Below are 23623 nucleotides of genomic sequence, written 5' to 3'. Positions count from 1 at the left end.
CACTTAAGAGTTGGGTGGGTGGTGGTCTTGGGCAGGTTACTTAACCTGTGTGTGTCTGTTTCTTCATCTGAAATATGGGACAATATGCTACAATACCACCACCCACCCACTTGTAAAACTTATTTATGAGGATATAAGTTGACAACAACACATGCAAAATATTTTAAATAGTGCCTGGCACATAATGAGTGTTCAATAAAGTACAGCTGCTATAATTTTTATTATAAGGCTTTTTGAAAAAAAAAGTTCTAGAATAAAATGCAAAAAGTACTTGCAATGAAGCAAGATGTGAAAAGTGCTTTTTATGATTTAACAAAGGATACAGCATTGTTAGTATACACTCAGCTTTTAGAAAAAAATGAATAGAAAATATATACTAAAACGTGTCAATACTAATTGCCTCTGATTATTGGTAAGTTTCCTGTTTGTTTACTGTCTGTACTCTCTAAATTTCCTATAATGTGCACATATCGTGTCTATAACAAGGACAAAGTTAAAATGCTACATTACTGCCCTCAGCTTCCTAAGGGCAGAGCAGGGCTAGGCTGTCCAGAGGCATAGGGATCCTCCCCTGCAGGGTTGGCAGGCATCTCAGATGTTGTTTGCTGTCAAGTCCCATGCCATTTTCCAATGACAGCAACTCGGTTCCTTTTGGCAAGCTAAGCCTCGATTAGAATTCTAAGGCTTCTTAAAAAACATGCTAAGTCCCTGCCTTCCAGGAAGGAGTTTCTGGAAAATTGTGCTTCACGTTTTGAGGGTAGGGAACCATGAATGTCTCGGACCCGCTGCACCCAAGAATGCAGCCCCTGACAGTTTCCCAGGCAATTTCAGGGGTCCCCTCCCTCCTCCCTCCCCAGGTAGAGAGAAGTCCATTCCAGAGCAGGGCCCAGGACCGCTCTTCCTCTCCGGCATGCCCTTCCCTGGCGTCCCGACTCGATACACTCCTGCTGTACGTGGTAGTTCCAATGTACAGCTCCCCCAGTCCAACCATGACGAGCTGCCGTGGGAAAAACATCGGCCTTGCATCAGGATCCTGGATTTGAATCTGGCTTTGAGACACACTGCCATGGGACTCTGCACAAGCAATGAAGTTCCTCTGAGATTCAGCTTCAGCCAAAAAAAGGATAATATCAACCTCAGCAGGGAAGTGTGAGGATTAAACAAGATTAATAACGTAAATATTCTTGATTTCATTGTTAACTCTGCCCACCCAGAGCTCATCACTTGTATCATACTATTCGCCACGCATTGAACACCCCTGATGGCCAGGCCTTGGCTGAGCACACAGGGATGAGCAGGGCAGCCAGCTCTCACAGATCTAGGCGTCTAGCGGGAGATGAGCAGGTCACAGTGACCATGGGATACCTGCTCTAACGGAGGAGCAGTGGGTGCTCTGGGACCACAGAGGAAGGAGCAGCAGTCTTCGCAGAGGAGATGGTGCTTAGCTGAGCCTGGGGGGTCACCGCCTGGGGGATGGACAGAGGCAGGGAAGGGTTCCAGGCAGCCCCAGACAGCATTTATTAGGACCCGGCACAAAGTCTGCTGGAAACGTATTTATTTGTTCCCCAACGCAACCATGCTAGAGGACAGGCACAAACATTCATCTTGGTAGCAAGAGCCTTGGCAGGTGGTAGGAACCCATCTGAGCCCTGTACCTCCTTGTTGAAGGAATGCATGATACGTGAGTGGATATTAGGAGGGCCTGAAAGTTACCATAGGTGAGCAACAGCTTTAGAGGTACAGCTGTTTACATTCGATTCCAAGCATTCTGGGCCAAAGGGAAAGTTTCATGTTCCCGCGCTGCTGTAGAGCTGGGCTCAATGCTTCTGGTGAGCAATTTCAGCCTCCGCTGAGCTGACTCTCCTGGAGCTGGGTCCTCAGCACCCCGGCTGAATGTGCGTGCATTTGACTTCCCCCGCGACTGTGCTCGAGGCTCTTCAAAACAACTGCCTTAAGGCCTCTCCTCAGACCTTCTGTTCAGGTTTTCAGGTTTCACAAGGCCCCCTGACGCCGCCCCTAATGTAGCAGTGACCCCCCGTGTCACCACCGACACTCACATCGGGTGCATCCTGCCGTGCACCCAATGCAGACACTTAAAACATTTTAAAGAATATTTAGTTTTGAAAAAACGCTCACAATACGAAAAAAAAAAAGAACACAACTATATAAATAGCAAAATCGGTATGTGTATAAACACGCACATATATATGCACATGCGCACATAGACAGTTAACGTGGTTATCACTTGGGTGAAGGAATACCTGATGGTTTTACCTTATATTTGTGCTTTCCTGCAAATTTCCACACGGAACATTTTTTTCCCAAAGATCATAAAAACAGTATTTTTAGATCGTGGTTTTCCAGACTGCACTTGCCTGGGAGAGCCCCTGGACACACCAAGGAGCTAGGGGCGCGGGTGAGACCGCAGGCACCCACACCTTCTTCTCCAGGATGGGAAGAGCCGGAGGATCAGGGCCCGCTGGGTCCTCCCGGAGCAACTCGGCGCCCGCCCTCCCCCTCGGCCCATGCCTATTTTGCGTCTAACCAATCCCCGGGGTTCACAAGTGTTGCCATAGGGAGCTAGGTTCGCCGTCAACAGCTGGCACCGCCGCTGGCTACCGGCAACCACGAGGCGGCCGCGGTGGGGTGGGCGTGTCTCGGGGTCCCCGCAGACGGCTTGCGGGGGCGAGCACCCTGGGCTGCCCGAAGCGCCGTGCCATCCGAGGGGTATCACGCCGGCCCCACGCCCCACACGAGCGCTTCCCTTCAGGAAGCACGCCTCTCCCCATCCCCCGCGGCCGGCGCACCCCCAGCTCACCTGCGGGGACACGGTGGCGCGACGTCCGAACGCTGCGCCACCCCAGGCGCTGGGTTCTCCCGACGCCGCGCCCCGACGCTCCTTAAAGAGAAGCGCGCCTCCGCCTGCCGGTTCCCATTGGCCGTGCTCTCGGGCCCGGCCGTCTCCCATTGGTCGCTGCCCTTGGAGGGCGGGGCTGGGCGGTGAGCGGCGCCCGCCCTGCGCGCGGCGCCTGGCTGGGCAAAGGTAAGGGACAGGAATTCAAATGAGTTCTACTCCGCCTCTGGCTCGCTGCCCTGTTCTTTCTCAAGAGATTGTTTGCAGGAAATCCAGAGAGGTCTGTCTCCCCGGGGCACGGACCTCACTTGGGATTTCTTTTGATATGTATCTCTGTCCTCTGCACGATTCCTAAAAACCTGGAAGGCAGGCAGCTGTTTCTTCAGACCTCTCTGGTCTCCCCACCGGTCAGTCCATCAGGAATGAAAAAGGCTGGTGGTAGTTTGTCTCTTTTCTCCTCGTTAGGCCACTTAGATTCTGAATACGCGCTGCAAACACCCCGAATTAGGGTAAAAGCACAGGACTCTTCAAGTTGACCCCATTCTCCAGGGGAACAAACCCAGTGTCACTCCAAGTCTGCAAACACAGAATGGGGTTTTGATTCACATTTGATTAAATTTTCAAAGAACTGGAACTGCATTTTCTGGTCTTCCGAGGAGTTCATTTCGGACTCTTTATTTACATTGAAGCCTTAGTGGGGCAAAGTGACTGGAAGAAACGGCAAACTTAGTTTTAAGAAAGTTACTGATTTGAAATGTCTAACAATGCAACAACGTATAGCACTTCGAGGCCCCGAAACACCGTAGCTTGTTTTTGCATAAAATTACATTTAAAAATTATTTGCTATTTTTTCATGTAAATCCCTTGATTTTTTATTTTCTCCTCGAAAATATTTTCATGGTGAAATCAATGAGTTTCCAAATAAAGAACAAAAACAAATTTTAGAAAAATATACTGGGGGGAATTCCCTGGCAGTCCAGTGGTTAGGACTCTGTACTTTCACTGCTGAGGGCCCCATTCGATCCCTGGTGATCCCTGGTTGGGGAACTAAGATCCCACAAGCCTTGTGGCGTGGCCAAAAGAAAAAGAAAAGAAAGAAAAGAAGAGAAAGAAAAATGTACTGGGCAGGATTTTTCTTTCTTTCTAATTTCTCGACTATGAGAAACACAAAGGCGCAAAGGAAACAGCAGCTTAAGAACAGCGAGCGCTCTTGTCTGCTGCGGAGAGCCCTGTTTATCGGTGTGTCAGCAGGGAGATACTGCAGTGAGGTCCAATATCGGTGTGCATTTGCAGCTGAGATAATTTGGCATTATAGTCATTATAAGAAATCAGAAGAAGAGGAGAGAAAAGATATACTGTGCTCCATTTTATCCTCTAAGTCTAGAAGGTTCTTTTAAGAACTCTTCAAAACATGTTCTTCTCTTGAGTTACCATCCTCCGACTGGATTCCAAAGCCATTGATGGCCTGTCTCAAGGAGCAAAAAGAAAGAGACAATGGAAACACTGGTGTCCTCTATTCAGCGATAATAATATACTAGGTGCAGTGAAAACTCAGCTTTGTGGAACCCTTAGGGAGTCAGTCAAGTTGGACAATCAAGTTCTTTTTTTTTTTTTACTATGTAATTAAATATTGATTATAAACCACTATGCATACATACGTAAGTAAAATTTTAAAAATAAAGGGCACATGTATGAACATACCGCCAGTTTAAGAAACAGAACATTCCCTTTACCTTTGTGACTCTCCTCTTTCCAATCCATCCTATCTGCCTTATTCATTCATTCATTCATTCAAATAGCTACTGAGTGCCAACATGAGCCAGGCACCATTCTAGGTTTCTGAGAATCATCAGTCAGCAAAACAAACAAGGATCCCTATCCCTGTGTCACATCCTGGTAGGGGAGGACAGATAATAAACACATATAATAAGCAAATTATATAGTCTATTAAAAGATGTTAGGTGATAGGTGTTATTTTTAAAAAGAGCAGAGCAAAGGGATGGAGAATCTTGTGTATGTGGAATGAGGAGATGACTTGCAACTGTAAATACGGTGATCAGGGTATGCCTCTTGGGAAGATGACATTCGAGTAAAAATGGAAGGAGATGAGGGAGCTGACCTGGAAGATCCCTGGGGAAGCGTTTCCCTTGCAAAAGCAGCATCCAGCACAAAGGCCCTAAGGAATGAGCTTCCTGGCAGATGTGAGGAAGAGCGAGGGGCCGGCGTGGCCAGAGCAGAGGAGCAAGAGAGAAGGTGAAAGCGAAAGAGACGGAGACCAGATCATATGAGACCTTGCACAAAGGCATCTGGCTTCAAGCGGGAGTGAAACAGAACCACTGAATGGTTTTGAGTGAGGACTGACATGATCTGACTTACTTTTTTAAAGGATCACTCCTGTTGCTATTACTTTTTTAAAGGATCACTCCTGTTGCTATGACTACAAAGAACAAGGTTGGAAGCAAGATTCTTACTGTAATAATAATCCAGGGGAGAACTTATGGGGGTCTCCAACTCAGGTCGTAGCAGCAGAGGTAATGAGAGGTCGTTCAGATTCTGGATGTATTTTGAAGGTAGAGTAACAGGAGTCCCTGAGAGATTCTACGTGCAATGTGAGAAAGAGAGGCGTCAGGATAACTCCAAGATGCTTGCCCTGAGTAACCGGAAGGACCATAGGTGGAGTAGGCTTGGTGGGGTGGCAAAGATCAGAAGTGGAGTTTTGGACATGCTGCGTTTGAGATATCAGACATCCAAGTGGAGACGCCGAATAGGCAGGTAGATATTCAAGTCTCGACTGGGCTGGGTATATAAATCTGGGACTCATGGTCATAGAGATGGTGTTTAGAACCTGGAGACAGGATGGCCCTAGAAAAGAAATGTGTATAGAGGAGAAAAGGAGAGAGAACTGAGGAGTGAGCCATGGGAAATCCCAACACCAAATGTTTGGGGAGAAGAGGAAGAAGGAGCAAGGAGGCAGAGAAGTGATCACTCAAGTAAGAGAAAAAACCAAGAGAATGCGGTGTTGAGAAAGCTTAAGGAGTGAGAAAGTGTGTTAGGTTAGGTGAGGACTGAGAATTAACAACGGGATTTAGGTCATTGTCAAGATCACTGATGACCTAAAGGGACGTTGTGATGTAGTCATCGGGGGAGGGGGGCAAGCCTGATTAGAGTGGGTTTAGGAGCAAACATGAGGGGCAACATAGAACAGTTAGAATCGTTTTTTGGCCTCTGCATTTGTTTATCCCTCCACCTACACCACACTGTCTTTTTTTTTTGGGTGGGGGGTGCATTGTGTCTTTGTTTCTACCACACAGGCTTTCTCTAGTTGCGGCGAGCGGGGGCTACTCTTCATTGCGGTGCATGGGCTTCTCATTGCGGTGACTTCTCTTGTTGCAGAGCATAGGCTCTAGGTGAGCGGGCTTCAGTAGTTGTGGTGCACGTGGGATCTTGCCAGACCAGGGACCGAACCTGTGTCCCCTGAATTGGCAGGCGGATTCCTTTTTTTTTTTTTTTAACATATTGATTGGAGTATACTTGCTTTACAATGGTGTGTTAGTTTCTGCTGTATAACAAAGTGAATCAGCTATACATATACATATATCCCCATATCCCCTCCCTCTTGCGTCTCCCTCCCACCCTCCCTATCCCACCCCTCTAGGTGGTCACAAAGCACCGAGCTGATCTCCCTGTGCTATGCGGCTGCTTCCCACTAGCTATTTTACATTTGGTAGTGTATATATGTCCATGCCACCCTCTCACTTCGTCTCAGCTTACTCTTCCCCTCCCCATGTCCTCACGTTCATTCTCTACATCTGCATCTTTATTCCTGTCCTGCCCCTAGGTTCTTCAGAACCCCCTTTTTTTTTTTAGATTCCATATATATGTGTTCGCATATGGTATTTGTTTTTCTCTTTCTGACTTACTTCACTCTGTATGACAGACTCTAGGTCCATCCACCTCACTACAAATAACTCAATTTTGTTTCCTTTTATGGCTGAGTAATATTCCATTGTACATATGTGGCACATCTTCTTTATCCATTCATCTGTTGATGGACACTTAGGTTGCTTCCATGTCCTGGATATTGTAAATAGAGCTGCAATGAACATTGTGGTACATGACTCTTTTTGAATTATGGTTTTCTCAGGGTATATGTCCAGTAGTGGGATTGCTGGGTCGTATGGTAGTTCTATTTTTAGTTTTTTGAGGAACCTCCATATTGTTCTCCATAGTGGCTGTTATCAATTTACATTCCCATCAACAGTGCAAGAGGGTTCCCTTTTCCCCACATCCTCTCCAGCACTTATTCTTTGTAGATTTTTTTGATGATGGCCATTCTGACCGGTGTGAGGTGATACCTCATTGTAGTTTTGATTTGCATTTCTCTAATGATTACTGATGTTGAGCACCCTTTCATGTGTTTGTTGGCAGTCTGTATATTTTCTTTGGAGGAATGTCTATTTAGGTCTTCTGCCCATTTTTGGATTGGGTTGTTTGTTTTTTTGATATTGAGCTTCATGAGCTGCTTGTAAATTTTGGAGATTAATCCTTTGTCAGTTGCTTCATTTGCAAATATTTTCTCCCATTCTGAGGGTTGTTTACAGCTTCCTTTGCTGTGCAAAAGCTTGCAAAAGCTTTTGAATTTCATTAGGCCCCATTTGTTTATTTTTGGTTTTATTTCCACTTCTCTAGGAGGTGGGTCAGAAAGGACCTTGCTGTGATTTTGTCATAGAGTGTTCTGGTAGGTGGATTCTTAACCACTGCGCCACCAAGGAAGCCCCCATCACACTGTCTTAATCATTAAAGCCTCTCAATTTCGTTGTTCTTCAGGAAGGATTGTCTTTGGCACATTGCTCTTTTATAGAAATTTTAACATCCATGAGTCAAGTTCCATAGAAGAAAGTTCTTGAATTTTTCTTGGCATTGCACTGAAACTCTGGCACATAAAACAAGTTGGCAAAGCATGCTCCCATTTTTGTATTCTGGAATTAATCACGTAGAATGCAAAAAATTACAAAGGAGAGGTCACCGAGCAGCCAGTGACATTTGAGCTGACTTTTTTCTTGCTGTCTCCCTCACTTCCAATCCCTGGGGTAAAAGCCCACTTTCGAAACACAAGGAAACTTGGCCGTTTATCCCATGGCTTCTCTACCCTGCAGCCAGAGTTAGTGTCCTGTCATCCAAAGGGCATCCTGCACCCCTGCTGCCTGCATGTTTCAGGGACCTCCCAGCTCTCTTATGATAAACCCCAAACTCTTTTTGGCATACAGGTGGCTCTAATGCTCGTCAGGCCCTCGGTAAAGCTCACCTATGAGATTTTCCTGGGAAGAACCCCTTCAGGGCTCTGATACGGTGCCAAACTGCCACCTCGCCACACTGGCTCCCTTCACCCACAAGCACGGGCGAAGGACGAGCAGCAGAGGGAGGCGGCCCCGACGCAAACGGGGCTCCTGGAGGCTCGCGTCTCACTGGAGCCTCCCGGCCACCTTCTGAAGGTGAAGCTGCAGTGAGTTTTGGAGGGAGTGCTTTCCAAGCCCGCGGACGTGTGGCTGTCCACTGAAACGGGACTGCGCTGAGCGACGGCCGTGACCGGCTGGACCCCTGCGCCAGGTCCTCTCGGCCGGGCTGCCCTGCATCCGGAGCAGCACAGGTTTCCTCTTCAGCCCTCACTGGCCACTGTTTCCTTCCAGCACCTGGTCGATCTTCTGCACCTTCTCACTGGGCTCCGTGACGCCCATGATCTTCAAGTGTAGTGAGCGCGGCCTGGTCTCCCCACGTGTTTTCTTTTTCCCTGCCCCTGTTCTCGCTCCACGAGGTGTGAGTGCCTGCCATCGGCCTCTGCTTCAGGTTCCTTCTGACAAACCTGAAACACTGCTGTTTCAGGATGAACTTGAACTTGAAGCTGGTGAAGAAGCCCCCTGCTGGTCCTTCGGAGGAAAGGCTGGGCTGGCTTATCCTTCGGAGGTTGCCCAGTGGATGGAGTTTCCTTTGGACACAGCCTGGGGCAAATTGGTTTTTTTCTGTGGCTCTGCCACTACTTCTGATGTGTGGGTGGAAGAAGTGGCCAAAGGGACACACTTGGGAGTCTGTGCTGGGCTGGGGACACATCCCAGCTTCCCTCTGTGGGGCACAGCCCTGAGGCCTCGGTGAGCTGCACTGCTTGGATCCCCATGCAGGCGTGGCTTTGTCAGGGAGACTGGGGTGTGGAGGGGTGCAGAGGCCGTGGAGCCCTTGACCTTGGCACAGTTAGGCCACCACTAAACCGTGAGCTTGAGAGGACAAGCTTGAGGGCCAGTACCAGAATTCAGAGGATGGCAAAGGGCAAGTACAGAAAGCCCTTGGGATTTTGCTGAGATGCTGTATAGGCAAATGAGCCAATCATGGAAAAGATCCAGACTTTAACGACAGATAGTAACTACTGAATAACAACTTTCAGGAGGATGCTTTGTTACCTGCAGACTGAAAAGGTCATTGATTTTGCAGCTCATCACTAAAGTTCTTCTAGTCACTGATTCTAAATTAACTGATTACTGTTTGTATAACAATTGTTATGTATGATATAGTAACACTCACACTGTGATGGTTAATTTTATGTGTCAACTTGACTGGCCCGATTAAACATTATTTCATTATTTCTTTGTGTGTCTCTGGGGGTGTTTCTGGATGAGATTAGCAGTTGAATCAGTGGACTCAGTAAAGTAGATCCCCCTCCCCAATGCAGGTGGGCATCATCCTATCCACTGAGGGCCTGAATAGAACAAAAATTCTTGCTTCCCTGATTGAGCTGGGACATCCCATCTCACCTTCCCCTGCCCTTTGACTGGGATTCACACCATCAGCTCCCCTGATTGTCAGGCCATTGGGTTTAAACTGGAACGACATCACCAGCTTTCCTGGGTTCCCAGCTGCCAGAGAGCAGATTGTGGCACATCTCAGGCTCCATAATTCACGTCTGTTATCTCCTACTGGTTCTACTTCTCTGGAGAACTCTAATACACACACACAGAGCAAAGATTAGGATGCCACAGAGGGAAAGAAGAATCTGGTGCTCAATTCTCTTATATTCTTCTATTGACAAACTTTCTTGTTGCTAACTTTCTTTCATCAAAACATTGTGGCTAATGACATAACTTATCACCAAGTCTCTTAAATCATTCTTACATCATGGCAAGCATATAAATCTAACCACAGTCCAATCCTAGAATGTATATAAAAATAACGTTTTATATTCAAAGATCAAGTTGAGGTTCTACACGGTAAAATAACGGTAACAGCTATTTTTAAAAAGTAAACTGATTAGAATAGGATACCAAATATATGAGTTAAAGTGAGAACTTGAAGACTATGCTTGGGAAATACGGGGGGGGAAAATGTTATATGGAAAGAAAATGAGAACACAAAATTTAATCTATATTATTTAACAATGTAAGTGCACACTTAAATGTGAAACAAATTATAAGGAAACACTGAAAGGAAATGTATTTTGAAGTAATTGGGTCATGGGACAATTTTTTTTCTTTTTACTTTTTTGTTGCAATGTTTGCGTGATACAAATGGGAGAGAAATCACCTTTGAAATGTAGTCATTCATTTTAGCAAAATTTTTGTGGAAATTATAGATTAGTCTTAAAATAGAACAGAAGCACTAAAATCATAGAGGCTTAATTTTTTTTTTTTTTTTCCGGTACGCGGCCCTCTTACTGCTGTGGCCTCTCCCGCTGCGGAGCACAGGCTCCGGACGCGCAGGTTCAGCGGCCATGGCTCACGGGCCCAGCCGCTCCGCGGCACGTGGGATCTTCCCGGACCGGGGCACGAACCCGCGTCCCCTGCATCGGCAGGCGGACTCTCAACCACTGCGCCACCAGGGAAGCCCGAGGCCTAATTTTTATGAACCTAATTCCTAATTCAGATTGTCACTAGATTAATCAATTCCATTTAATAAGCAGTTTGTATGTGCCAGGCGCTGTACTAAGCATTTTGAGTAGATTATTTCTTCTAATCCTCACGACAGGTACTATTTTTATCACTTCATAGACAGGGTTAATTAGTTTGCTTTAGGGTCATGTGACGAGTTAGTGATGAACTTAAGATCTCGACCTTAGCTGGTCTTGCTCCAGAGCCATGGATGTAGTGGCTGCGAATTTTCATAGAGCACATACAAGCAGAAAAGATGCTCAGGGTACAAGTCTGAAACCTTAGGGGTACAAAAACTTAGACATATTTTTTCCCCATTACTCTAGCATTTCAATCAGACACGTGTTTCTATTTGTCTTATAGCTTAAAAGCTAGATCTGAGAAGACTTTATTTTTATTTTATTAGATTTTAAAATATTTATCAGATTACTTTTAAAACATAAGATTCACAAATATTTGATTCTTTTAAAATTATAATTACCTTCCACTTTGATTGAATAATTTCTCATCTTTTTACACAAGAATTTCTACTGAGAGCCTTAAAACCTTATAATTGGTGGCATTACTTAAAATGTGATTTACATTCATTAGTTATCTTTGAAATGATACTTTATCATTTCTTAAATCAGCGTGGGTTCATTGAATGTTTGAGAGGCACTCTGTAGGACTAAGTCATTAGCCTATAATTTTACAGTAGATGAAGTACTATGTTTTCATTACTTTGAAAAAAAATAATGACTTTGCAGTTGACTCTTACATTTAACATTTTAATCTCAGCTTTGCCACCATTAAGTATAACTGTTTGCACCGACCACATAAGAAGCCAAAAAATTACTGGGTCCAAGGTTAATCTAATTCAATTTAAATCTAACAAAGATAACCATAATTAGCAATTTACCACAACAAAAGCCAGAGTTATTACTTTCAAAACTGTATCGATTTGGGAGTAATTAGCCTTAAAATTTAAAACATTATTCTGGGGGTGCTGAAGCTCTTTCAGGAGTTTAATAGTTTCAAGGGTTGAGTGATTTATGAAGTCTAAGCTATTACCTAACACAGGTAACACTGTGGTTGGACCTACTGTCTGAATCTTTATAAATAGACCTTTTTTTCACTTGATCTGCCTTAGGATCTAGGGTCACAGCCTTTATCAGTGGTAGTATAAAGGCTAGTCCCCACCAAAAATTTTAAGTATTTTAAAAAATAAATTTATTTTTATTTTTTGGCTGTGTTGGGTCTTCGTTGCTGCACATGGGCTTTCTCTAATTGCAGTGAGTGGGGACTACTCTTTGTTGCGGTGTGCGGGCTTCTCATTGCGGTAGCTTCTCTTGTTGCAGACTGCGGGCCCTAGGCATGCAAGCTTCAGTAGTTGCAGCATGCGGGCTCAGTAGTTGTGGCTTGCAGGCTCTAGAGTGCAGGCTCAGTAGTTGTGGCACACAGGCTTACTTGCTCCATGGCACGTGGGATATTCCCAGACCAGGGCTCGAACCCATGTCCCCTGCATTGGCAGGCAGATTCTTAACCACTGTGCCACAAAGGAAGCCCCCAAATTTTAAGTATTTATTAAAAAATCACAAGACACGAGTTTCTTGCCTTCCAATGCCCAAAACGCCCATCTTGTTTCTAATGAATAAGGCGACAGACCTGATAGAAACAGGGCAGAGATGAATCAGGACAGTCAGTGACATTTCAAGAACAGAGGAATTCTGTTGGGCAACGAGGTCGGGCTGCCCAAAACTGTTTGTGATCTGAGACTAGTTTAGAACTGCATGTTTGCAACTCATCATGACGATTTCTTACTATTCATTCTATGAAATAAAAGCCTGTTGTTACACTCAAACTCGTAAATTCATTCTTTTTAATTTTTCTAATGGTGATTTAAAAAAAAAAATTGCACTTGACCCCGTCTAACCTGTAAAACTCTGACCACACGTATAGCTTTCCGTTTTGTTACGGCCAGTCGGGTACTACGTCGGTGATGAAAACTGAAAACACAGAAACTAGACCAAAGAATGGGAAACAAAACGAGCAGTGAAGAAGAGATTGAGAAAAGGAGGAAGATATTTAGAAGAGGAATAAAAGTGCTAAGTTAGACTGGAAAGGGAAAAGAAAGGGGGTAGGGAGGGAGGAAGCTCACTGGGTCAGAAGCAACCTAAGGTTTCGGTCTTGGTTCTCGACAAGGGTAAATCAACAGATTCAGACCCCTGACCTTGAAAGTGTTCTTCAGCGGACTTACAATTGCCCATGACTTCCCAGCGACTCCATTCGTAACCATTAAAGTCTCCATTGGCTGGAGTAGCCACAGCAGACAGCTGGTGTTTTCTGAACCGCTGTCGCAACTCAAGATAGCCTTTATTCTCCTCTTTCCGGGGCTCAAGATCTCCTACATTGGTGCCTGTAAACACGTGGTTTCCTCAATCCACCTCCCCATCCCCCATTTATCTTGATTTCCACGGTGCCGGGGATTCGGCAGAGGCTCGGTGATGGGGGAACTGGGTCAGAATTTTGCGTCCCTTAGGCAAGCCAAAAACAGAAAAGTGAGGGGCTCAGACTAACAGGCACTGAAAGGTAGAAATTGGGTTAGAAAAGAGCGGCGTCAGGTGGCTCCGGAGTCTAACCGCGGTACAGCGCTCCCCAGACAGGGCAACCGGGAGAGCAGGTGGCCGGTTACCAGGCAACCTGAAGTCTCGCGAGACACACAATGCGCCTGCGCACTGCCGCTGGAGGGCCTTATTCAGAGCCTCCGACCCGCTCCTAAACTCAGGGTTTTTAGAGAAACCTTCCGTCGCTCTGTCGCGACGCGCTGCGCCGACTTTCCCGTTTGGAAATGGCCCGATGCAGAAGAATGAAACGTGTTCTCTGAGCCGTTCCTCCTCCCCTTCCCCCGCCCCACCGCGTCGGAAGGCGGGGCCCGGGAAGGCGTGGGCTCTGCGTACGCGCAGCGCGGCCCACGTGGAACCGGCGCAGGGACGACCGTGAGTGGGGGTCTGCGCTGGGGTCTGAGATCCGGAGGGGCCGCTGGTGGGGATCGAGCCTGGGACTGGGCCGGGTGCGCGCAAGGTCTCCCAGTCCCTGGGGCCGCCCCCGCCCGTACCGTCGTGTTTTCCTGCGTCCCGGCCTCGGCTCACGCTCCGCTCTCTGCCTGGAGTTGAGCGTCTGTCGGGTACGAGAAATAGGTAAAGCCCCACCCTGGCCCTTCTGTACTCCGCGGTCTAGAAGTGGAGGCGGACCAGAAAATGACTCCAGTCGCGTGTGTTAAGTAGTGAAGTAAGTAGGCACTCGATAGAGAGGCGGCAGACCATAGGAAGAGAGTAACTCGGGGGTCGGCTACCAGATCCAGAAACTCGGAGTCCTCCCTGAGTCCTTCTTCTGCTTTACCCCGAGTTCATCACTGAGTCGGGCGGATTGCACCTCTTAAATGTTTCAAGTAGCATGCACTTCCGTCCATCCCCTCTGCGGCGACTCTAGCCAAGGCCACCGTCATTTACCAGGACTACTCTGGAGCCTCTTTGCTGCTTCCGGTCGCGGCAAAGGACTCCTCCTGGCCCGAATCCCCAAAGATCTTTCTGTGACGCCTTTCCAGCCACGCCACTCCTCTGCTTTGAACGTTACAACCGCTTCCCACTGTAGGGTTTGCAAGTGTATTCACCATCTGGTCCTTCCTCGCCTTTCCCGCTCTCTCCGCTCTCTCTAGCATCTCTGCCCCAGTGACACTGACATCATTTCCTTTAATGCAGTTCCCTGGGATGCTCTTCCGAATAGGTACTCCCTTTGGTGTCACGTGTGGGTTACAAGGTCACTTCCTCCGGGAGGCCCTTCCTGACCCCCTCAACTGAGTCAGGCCTCTGCTCGGGATCCTGTAGGTCCCTGGCCTTAATGTGCATCACATCTTATATTTTACTTGTGGGTAAGTCTCCCACATAGATTCTAAGCCCAATGAGTTCAGTGGCTGTTTCTGCTTTAATTCATCATCTTTCTGGCTTGGTGCATTGTGGATAATCCACAAATACTTGTTCAAGTAAGAAAGGTGGTGGTAGGGCTGAGGGTGGGAATAGTTCCCCAGGCAGAGGGAATGTGCGTAAAGCCACGGAGGGGAAGAACTGGTGGCCTCATTAAACAGTGTGTGGCTCCATGGTGGGGTGTAAGGAGGTAGGCTGGTGGTGGCATGGGGGCCCTTGGATGTCACTCCACTGAGTGTGCGCTTGATCTCACGGGCAGCAGAGGCCTCCAAAGGCACCCCAGCAAGGCCTTCCCGATTTTCTCCTCCAGAGCTGTTACTTGTTCCACTTTGGTTTTGGATTCTATCCCGTGAGCTTCTACTTATCTGAACCACTTGGCTCGTGTCTCCCTCGCCTAGATTCTGAAGACAGGAGGAGCTAATGCCCAGAGCAGCACGTAACTGTAAGTACTCACTCCCTGTTTGAATGCTGAGGCACAGGAACTGCAGTTTGTGGTCTGGCAGAGCTCCGATAGATCCTCATATTTGCTCCTTGGTCGTTTATTTCCCTTTTCCTGACCATCTTCAACCTGGTGCCAGCCTCTGCCAGTCACTTCCTTGGATTTGGATGAGCTGCCTCCTGCTTCGCACGGGGATGATGGGGATGGCGGGGGCGGGGGGGGGGCTGCACCGGAAGGAAGCAGCTTAGGGGGCAGACACCGAGTCTCTAGCAGTGGGCAACACTGACACGAACGAGGTCTGAGCTCACACCCCAGGGAGCTGAGTTTTGGTTTTCCGTGAGAAGGTGATGTAGGAGGAACGTCTGAGGCCGGTGGAGGTCAGGAGACCCTGTCTCAGGCCTTTCCACTGTGGAAAGGCCCCCTGTCCTACACCAGTGGTGCCCAATTCCGGTTCTGTATCGCATTAAGCTGGGCAGCCTTTTGCCAAGTACAGGTGCCCTGCTGTATTCCGCAGGATTCCGATTCAGCAGACCTGGGGAACGGACCAACCATCTCTGTCTTTTGTAAAGTCACAGATTATTTTTTAGGTGCAGCCAGGATTGAAAGAGCATAAAATTTGGATTTGGGAAACCAGCTGTGGCTCTGGCATGGTACTTAACCTGAGTCTGTTTCCTCCTCCACACACAGGGCCATCACGCAGGAATCGGGTGAGAACCAATTAATTCTTGGAGAACGTGCCTTATGACACACTCCACAGGACACCCGCTCCTCAGCAGCAGCAGCCGGGCTCTTAGGGGGGTGTTTGATTGGAGATTTCATTTATTTTCATCCTGCCAGGGGCGCTTAGGGGAGCGGGGAGCAGGTGTGCGTGGGATGAATTACCTGGAATGAGAAAATCTGGTTATCTGAAAACAGGAACAGTTCCAAAACCAGACTTCTCCAGAGCTGGCTTGTTTAACTTCCTTCACTTCTGCAACTTGGGTCCCTGTGGTTCCCGGCTGAGCCCAGGAAGAAAACTGAGGGAAGAAAGAGGAATATGCAGTTACCTCTGGGCAGGACAAACAGGACATGCTCCTCTGAACGGTGGTTTATAATATTTCCCCAGCAAGGATCCCTGTTACTATTTTGCCTTAATGGATTAATATCTTTAAATTTCATTACGATATTTCCCTAGATTTCATCACATTGTCAGCCAAAGGAACGGCCAGCTTGGACTTATCAGGGGAAGGGGGAATCTGTGTATCGTGTTTTAGAACAGACAGACAAGAAACTTAGGGTCCAGGGAGAGAAGGAGACTTACAAAAAGGCACAGAATGAAAGTATCATTTGGGTTTTTAGTCATGTGCATACATTATGGTCCCAGTTCTTAAAAATAACCACAGCTGGTTAATTATGAATGGCAGAGGCTTCCAGGGCCCTTAGAGACTGTGTGCTGAGGCAGGCGGACTCGGGGACTCACAGAGGTGGTGGTGGGAATTTGTTGAAGGCTGAAACCCGGTACCCGTGACTCAAGAGTTGGAGGTGCTCAGTGAATATTTGCTGAATGGATGGACGGAAGCCTAAGTAGAGGGCAATACAGAAAATGGTAACAAATCTATCAGACTAATACCAGAGGTCCTGAAGAGGATAAACAATTATGAACAAGTAGCAACATGGAACATTTTAAAGGAAATAAATACATTTCAGTATGATCACAGTAACGCAAAACATTCATAAGTTGCATGTATATGAATGAAGACCGAATCACAGGAAAAAATGGGGAAAACTTGAAAGAGAAGTTAGATGTATGGTCACATATATATATGTACGTGTATATATGTCCTATATAAGTAGGCTTGCTTTAGCCTTTCCAAAATCAGAAAGGGCACAGCCAAGATATCCTTAAGGCGTGCATGTCTAGTTAACACGTGTTTTCCTTTGTCGTTTTGCTCCTCTGTGAAGGGTCTTCAGAATGGCCGCAGCCCCCCAGGCACCAGGGAGGGGCTCTGTGCGGAAGACCAGACCTTTACCTGTGAAGACATCATTGAACAACCCGTATACCATCCGCTGGGGTGCCCTGGACAGGGAGGATATGCACTTCATACTACAGACCCTGGAGGACAGGATTAAATCTCTCGGGCTTCAGAAGACTGAGGACAGGAAGAGAAAGAGAAAGCAGCCCGCTTTGAAAACACAAAGCGGAGACACGTGCAGCATGGATGTGGACGCTGGTGAGGGTCTGAAGGAGGAAAAGCCAGAAGGTGAGCCCCAGGCATCAGGGTGGACCCCAGCCGACGTCAGAAAGCAGCTTGCCATCGGCATCAACGAGGTCACTAGAGCCTTGGAGAGGAACGAGCTCCTCTTGGTCTTGGCGTGCAAGTCGGCCAAGCCGGCCATCGTCACCGCGCACCTGGTGCCGCTGAGCGCCAGCAGAGGTGTGCCTGCCTGCCAGGTGCCCCGGCTCAGCGAGAGGCTCGCACCCGCCATGGGCTTGACGTGCGTCCTGGCCTTGGGGTTCAAAAGAAACACCGCTGCGTTTGCGGAGGAAGTGAGGGCCATCATCCCCAGAGTCCCCCGTCTGGACGTGCCGTGGCTCCGAGACACACTTGAAGACCCCGGGGAGAACCCGGAGATGGAGTCTTTGGAAAGCCAAGACAAAGAGATTTTGGACACTTCCTTCGAAGACCTCTCTAAATCCAAGAGAAAGCTTGCTGAGGGTCAGCAGGCTGCAGTGTTACAACCCCTGAAAATAAAGAAACTGATTCCAAACCCCAATAAGATAAGGAAGCCACCCAAATGTAAAAAAACGGCTTCAAAGTAACCTTGTATAAACCTGTCACTTCATACAGTTGTAAAACGCCACCTCGTAGAGAAGCCGCAAATAAAATGACTTTTACATATATTCTTGGGACACTGTTTAGTATCATTCCTTCCAAATGTGTAAGATTCTCTGACAGTAGAATACAGATAGGCTGAAGCTTAGGGACACTAAGTGCAGAGAATGTTCAGCAGTATGAGTATCAAAACAAAAGTTTATTGGAACTAATGTCCATGCTTGTATAATTTCCCTTTTTAAAAGGCTGGCACAATGCTTGAGAGCAAGGACATCTGTATCCTGCAACACTGGACATCTTTCTGTCCAAACTTGGCAAATAGGCCACACAGACACGGTTCTAGTTGGCGGGGGAGATGAAACTGGATGGCAGGTGCACCATCAGTTGTAAAGGAAAGATGGTAAATGCCAAGCAATACGCTGTCCTCAGAAACAATACATTATTATTTCTTACTGTCAGTTTGCCTTTCTTTGTAGGCAGGCCTAAGCGTGGGCTTGGGAGAAAGGCTAAACATTTATCAAAATTGCCAGATAAGGTATTCTGACTAGGTAAGAATTCACTCCTTTACACGGTTAACTTACCTCCTTGGGACTTTAGCATGTATCCAAAGTACGATGGTAATTAGGTGAAATAAAGCAGGAAGAGAAGAAAAAAATAAGCGGAGGAGCTTGGATGCTCAGAGGTGGGTCTGCCATGACAGGGGTCACTCGTGTTAGTATATGGAACAGGATCGGTGCTCTGTGTTAAAGCATCCGCTGTTTACAGCATGTGTTTGGAAAAGGTGCTTTCTGTAATTTACGGGGAAGGTACTGGCTTGCCAAAGTTTATTTTCAGCCTAAATTCTGGTTGATCTGTGGATTATGCCCCCTCCGTTTAAATTTACTGAATGCCATCTTCACCAAAAAATGGTGGGGTGTGTGGGCAAGGGTACGTCATGGTCCAGAGCATTTCCATTACTGACAAAGGACACGGGGTGGTGTGGGTGTTTTGAATCTGTAAGACACTGTGTATTGCACTGAAATTTAGTTCTAACGGCTACTTTATAAACACAAGCAGCTGTACTGATTTTCTACTTTAAAATGCTCATTGGTAACATGCGTAAATTATAAAGAGGCGTTATAAAGCGGCAAATGTGCTAATAATTTATAAATTACTGTATTTAAAAATTACTGAGTAAAAGAACATGAACTCTATTAACTGCAATTATGTAAGTGAATAGAGGAACAATGCCACAGTTTTGTCATGGGGTGAGCCCGTGACACAATTTCTGAGGGACAGTCCTGCAATTATTCGAAAACCTACTTCATGTTAAGACTGTGCCATAAAAATGAGCAGAACGTAATTCCCAACTGGACCCTCGACTCTGGGTTATGTTAAAAATCTTGTTTACTTAATTCTGGTGTTTCAGTGAATTGGTTCACTTTTGCTTCTGCAGGCATCCTCCTCACGTTAGGAAAAAAAAGGTAACGCAATTGAGTTTGAATCATCCTATAGGAGAAGTCTTCCCTTGCGTCTTCGAGAAGGAAAACTGTGGTGTCCTAAATTAAGGACAACTTCGGAGCCCACGCATGCCCCCTAGTGGAGGTTCCAGGGTGCCACAGCTGTGGGGTGGCCTTCAGGATGACGGGAAGCTGCAGAAAGAGGCTTTCTGATTTTTAGAGGAAATCAGAGGCAATAGAACTTTTTCCCTAAAGGGCCAGGTTTAGGCCTTTGGGTCCACAGTCTCTGTCAGAACAACTCAACCCTGCCTGCCACGTACAGGCAACACATGAATGAATGAGGACTTGTTCCCATAAAACTTTATGGATGCTGAAATCTGAATTTCCTGTAATTTTTATGTGTCACAAAACTTTTTTTTTTTCCTCCTCAACCATTCAAAAATGTAAACACCATTCTTAGCTCGTGGGCTGTACAAAAACAGGTGATGTGCTGAGTTTAGCTCATGGGCCACAGTGTGCTAGCTCCTGCCTGGTTTTTATAAGGTATGATTGTGTCCTTTGACTACTTATAACATGAAGGAAGGGCATGCTGCTGTCGAAGGTAATTAGATTTTTCTGGACTGAACGGCCTAGGCACTGGTACATAAAGGCAGGAAGAAGTATCTACTTTGTGGTATTTGAGTCGAGGCCGTTTTAGGTGGCCTTGTCCAGCATCTTTTTCCCCTTGGGCTATTGGTGATATATACATTATCTATGTACACCGAGAAACTTGGATTTTCAAATCCTAGATAAAAACACCATCAGTAACAAAACCACAAGACTTATTTACAAATAAGACATCTTCCTAGAGCACGACAGCTTTCATGATAAATAAGAGTAAGGATAGAGAAATATGTGCAATTCTGCATAAGTAATAAAAACATTCAAATTATCAGTGTCCTGATGGCACTCATAAACTCCACTGGGCATGTCTTCTGACTTGAGGGCTTTGATTTTTCTTTTCCTCGCGTATCCTGGCTGTTGCTGAGAAGAAGAGAGTCTCTGCAGGAGCAGAACAGTCTAGTTTGTCAGGGTTGTGTGCTCTTCAGAGAACACAATGTTTGCCCCAAACCTTGCTTTGGAACCAATCCACGAACCTGCTGAAGATCAAAGCACCCATTTGTGTGTTTATTGATTTGGCAACTTTGCTTCTAGAGAAATAGTCAACCAGTATATTTTTATCTCACTCTTCACTTTAACACCTACCGCTCATCACTGCGTTACAGAAATGCTGGCTCCATAGGTGTTCCCGATGAGATCATGTGCAGCGACATAAGTAAACCCTTTCCAAGCGGCTCCCTCATTCTGCTACATGGACCCACAGACCCTCACTTAACAAACAGAAAGGCAGCAGTTCATCTCCACACAACGGCAAAGATTTTCCTACACGATTCCGTGATTTCTGTTGAATCCATAGAAAAGCGGTCCATTTTTCTAGAGAGGGACAAATACCTTCTCTTCATTGAGAGACAGTCAGAAGGTTGAAAATGAGAGGAATGTGCTCTTTGTATCCTCCTTCCATCCCTCCTAAAAATGGGTCAACAGCGAAAAAAAGGATGAATGTTAACATTCTAGCTAGAAATGTGTTCTATTGGTCACCAATCGATGTTTTTCCATCTTTTCTGCTACTGACACTTCGATGTCACTTAGGTTGTGCTTTTATTCTTTGGAATGGCAGTTCCAGGAATCATTAACTAGGATATTAACAAATGATGACATCAGAGTTCTAGAAATAGAAATATCCATCTACTGTAATACGAGTCCAACCTAAAGGGAGGAAAGAAATGGAATAGCAAAAACAAGTGAGCAAGAAAAATTATAATGTAGTACAATAGATCTATATTTTTAAAAAGCTACTAAAGAAAAAAACTCTCAACAATCCGAAGAGAAACAAATATGGGATTTTCTAGGTAAATTTATCAAGTTTACAAAGGTTTATCAACTTCACTTACCTTTTCGGACTCTGTCCCTGGACACCTCCAGTTGTACAAGTAATACTGTAAATTGCCATCGCCTATGCCAAACTTGAGTTTTTCCAAGAATGTCTTATTTTCCATCAAATCTAGCGCATTGAATACATCAAATCCTTTCTGTCAATGTAAAAAAAATTTTTTAATTTTAAAGTTTCAAAGGATTAGAGTGTTTTGTATATTATGTATTACAGTATAACATTTCATTCCTCTACTAATAGCTTGAATTGATAATGCATTTATAATAAGGTTTAATGTCTGCAATATATAGTATGGGTTAGGAATTCAGTTCAAAACTGTCTTATTAAACTAGCAAGCAGTGAATCTGATGGAGTCAGCAAGATTATCCAGAAATGCTGAATCGAGAAGTGCAGTCTGATGGCTGACAAAAAAGAATCTATTAAAATTTCAGGAAATATTTTGTCCCTGTTTTTTTTTTTTTAAATTTATTTTATTTATTTATTTTATTTTTGGCTGCGTTGGGTCTTCATTGCTGTGTGCAGGCTTTACTCTAGTTGGGTCAAGTGGGGGCTACTCTTTTTTTTTTTTTTTTTTTGCGGTATGCGGGCCTCTCACTGTTGTGGCCTCTCCCATCGTGGAGCACAGGCTCTGGACGCGCAGGCTCAGCAGCCATGGTTCACGGGCACAGCTGCTCCATGGCATGTGGGATCTTCCCGGACCCGGGCACGAACCCGTGTCCCCCGCATCGGCAGGCGGACTCTCAACCACTGCGCCACCAGGGAAGCCCTTGTCCCTGTTTTTGAAGCAAACAGCTGCCTAGATGGCTCTATCACCAGAACTGTTAGTTACTGGCCTTTCTACGTTCTGACTTACCTGAACCTACGCCAAGAAATCAAAGCTGTAAAGACTTTAAATCGTGTATCTGTCTTGGGCTGATAATGGGAAATAAAATTTAGTAACATTTCAATAGTAAAAACAGAATTTAAAAAAAAGCTTAGATAATACTATGCAAAATGTGATATAGATGGAGCACCTACATTTCTATTTCTCAGGGGTTTTACCTTAAATAACTTATTACTGGCCGCTTTGGGGAGGTAGTTGAAAATGAGCTACAAGATCAAAGAAGCAAACGAGAATGCTGATTTGGGGATCCACTTATAATAGATTAAAAAAAATGTTTCCAATGATCAAATACAAGACTACAAGGAAGACACTTTTGAAGGGTTGCTCCCAATTTCTCGTGAACAATATTTATCTTCTCACTCAGCAATTACATCAAAATGTCCCCGTCAGCTGATTTCAATTTCTTTTTAAAGAAAAATGTTTATTTATAGCAAGAATTTAACAATTATCCTTACTACCACACTGAGGAAATAGAAAAATAATGCAAATATAGTAAGGAACATTTTGAATTTAATTCTTTTCATTTTAAATCCTTTTAATAATAATAATTCTAATAGTTAAAATTAAATTTCTTTAATTTTAAAATTCAGAGACTATTTATTTGAATCAAAAAACCTACTGTTGCCAATTATTCACTGCAACACACTCATATTTTCCCCATACAGACAGACCTTGTTTTATTGAGTTTCACAGATTCTGGGTTTTTTACAAATTGAAGGTCTATGGCAACGCTGCATCGAGCAAGTCTATCAGAGTCATTTTTCCAATAGCATTTGCTCACTTCGTGTCTCTGTGTTCCATTTTGGTAATTCTTGTAATATTTCAAACTTTTTCATTATTGTATTTGTTATGGTGATCTGTGATCTCTGATATGACTACAACTCGCTGAAGGCTCAGATGATGGTTAGCATTTTTTTTAGCAATAAAGTATTTTAAATTAAGGTCTGTATATTGTTTAAATATGCTAGTGCACACTTAACAGACTACACTATAGTGTAAAGATAACTTTTATATGCACTGGGAACCGAAACACTCGTGTGGCTCTCGCTTTATTGCGACGCTTTCTTTACTGCAGTGATCTGGAAGCATCTGGAACCAAACCCACAATATCTCCAAGGTATGCCTGTATCACGGGATCACATTAGTTTTATTATATTCCTTATATTATGAATTTCGTGTATCTTTATATAAGGGTTACAAGTTTCTAATTTGTACAAAATGTCTTCTTGGTTAAGTTACAACAGAATTAATGATGAAAATAGCCATTAAATTAAAAAAAAAAACCTCATCAAAATTCTTCCTTTGACTGTCAACAGTAAGAAGTATCTCAAACAAA

General features: G+C 45.3%; 2 protein-coding genes and 1 long non-coding RNA gene across 8 annotated transcripts in view; 1 reads left to right on the top strand and 2 right to left on the bottom strand.

Moving 5' to 3' along the window:
* Positions 1 to 2894: 2894 nt before the first annotated feature.
* Positions 2895 to 13134, bottom strand: LOC116748833. Its single transcript, XR_004348402.1, has 3 exons — positions 13001 to 13134; positions 9655 to 9840; positions 2895 to 3562 (listed from the first exon to the last, which is right to left on the bottom strand). It is a non-coding gene; the product is annotated as an uncharacterized LOC116748833 (long non-coding RNA).
* On the top strand, positions 10162 to 18050 carry RPP38 (ribonuclease P/MRP subunit p38). Of its 6 annotated transcripts, none has more exons than XM_032622289.1 (3): positions 13495 to 13739; positions 15034 to 15165; positions 17104 to 18050. In XM_032622289.1, exon 3 carries the CDS (start codon positions 17114 to 17116, stop codon positions 17960 to 17962), a length of 849 nt encoding a protein of 282 aa, XP_032478180.1. In that variant the 5' UTR covers positions 13495 to 13739; positions 15034 to 15165; positions 17104 to 17113; the 3' UTR covers positions 17963 to 18050. The 6 variants fall into 6 exon arrangements, with proteins under 6 accessions (XP_032478177.1, XP_032478180.1, XP_032478181.1 ...); XM_032622290.1 differs by having other exon boundaries at positions 13510 to 13927; XM_032622288.1 differs by having other exon boundaries at positions 13510 to 13940.
* Positions 18051 to 19114: 1064 nt separating this feature from the next.
* Positions 19115 to 23623, bottom strand: part of NMT2 (N-myristoyltransferase 2) — a 56746-nt gene continuing 52237 nt past the window's right edge. The window contains exons 11-12 of the mRNA XM_032622285.1: positions 21406 to 21543; positions 19115 to 21220 (exon numbers count right to left, since the gene is read on the bottom strand). Of these exons, the coding sequence (XP_032478176.1) occupies positions 21200 to 21220; positions 21406 to 21543 (159 nt within the window). The 3' untranslated portion in view covers positions 19115 to 21199. The remainder of the gene's footprint in view (positions 21221 to 21405; positions 21544 to 23623) is intronic.

The sequence above is a fragment of the Phocoena sinus genome, chromosome 2 (genome assembly GCF_008692025.1).
Source record: "Phocoena sinus isolate mPhoSin1 chromosome 2, mPhoSin1.pri, whole genome shotgun sequence".
In the NCBI taxonomy this organism is placed as follows: Eukaryota; Metazoa; Chordata; class Mammalia; order Artiodactyla; family Phocoenidae; genus Phocoena; species Phocoena sinus.
The sequence above is the reverse complement of the archived record's forward strand: the minus strand, read 5'-3'. Positions and strand labels throughout refer to the sequence as shown.

Excerpts from the sequence above, each read along its gene's own strand:
- RPP38 (XM_032622286.1), top strand. The coding sequence starts at position 17,114 with ATGGCCGCAGCCCCCCAGGCACCAGGGAGGGGCTCTGTGCGGAAGACC.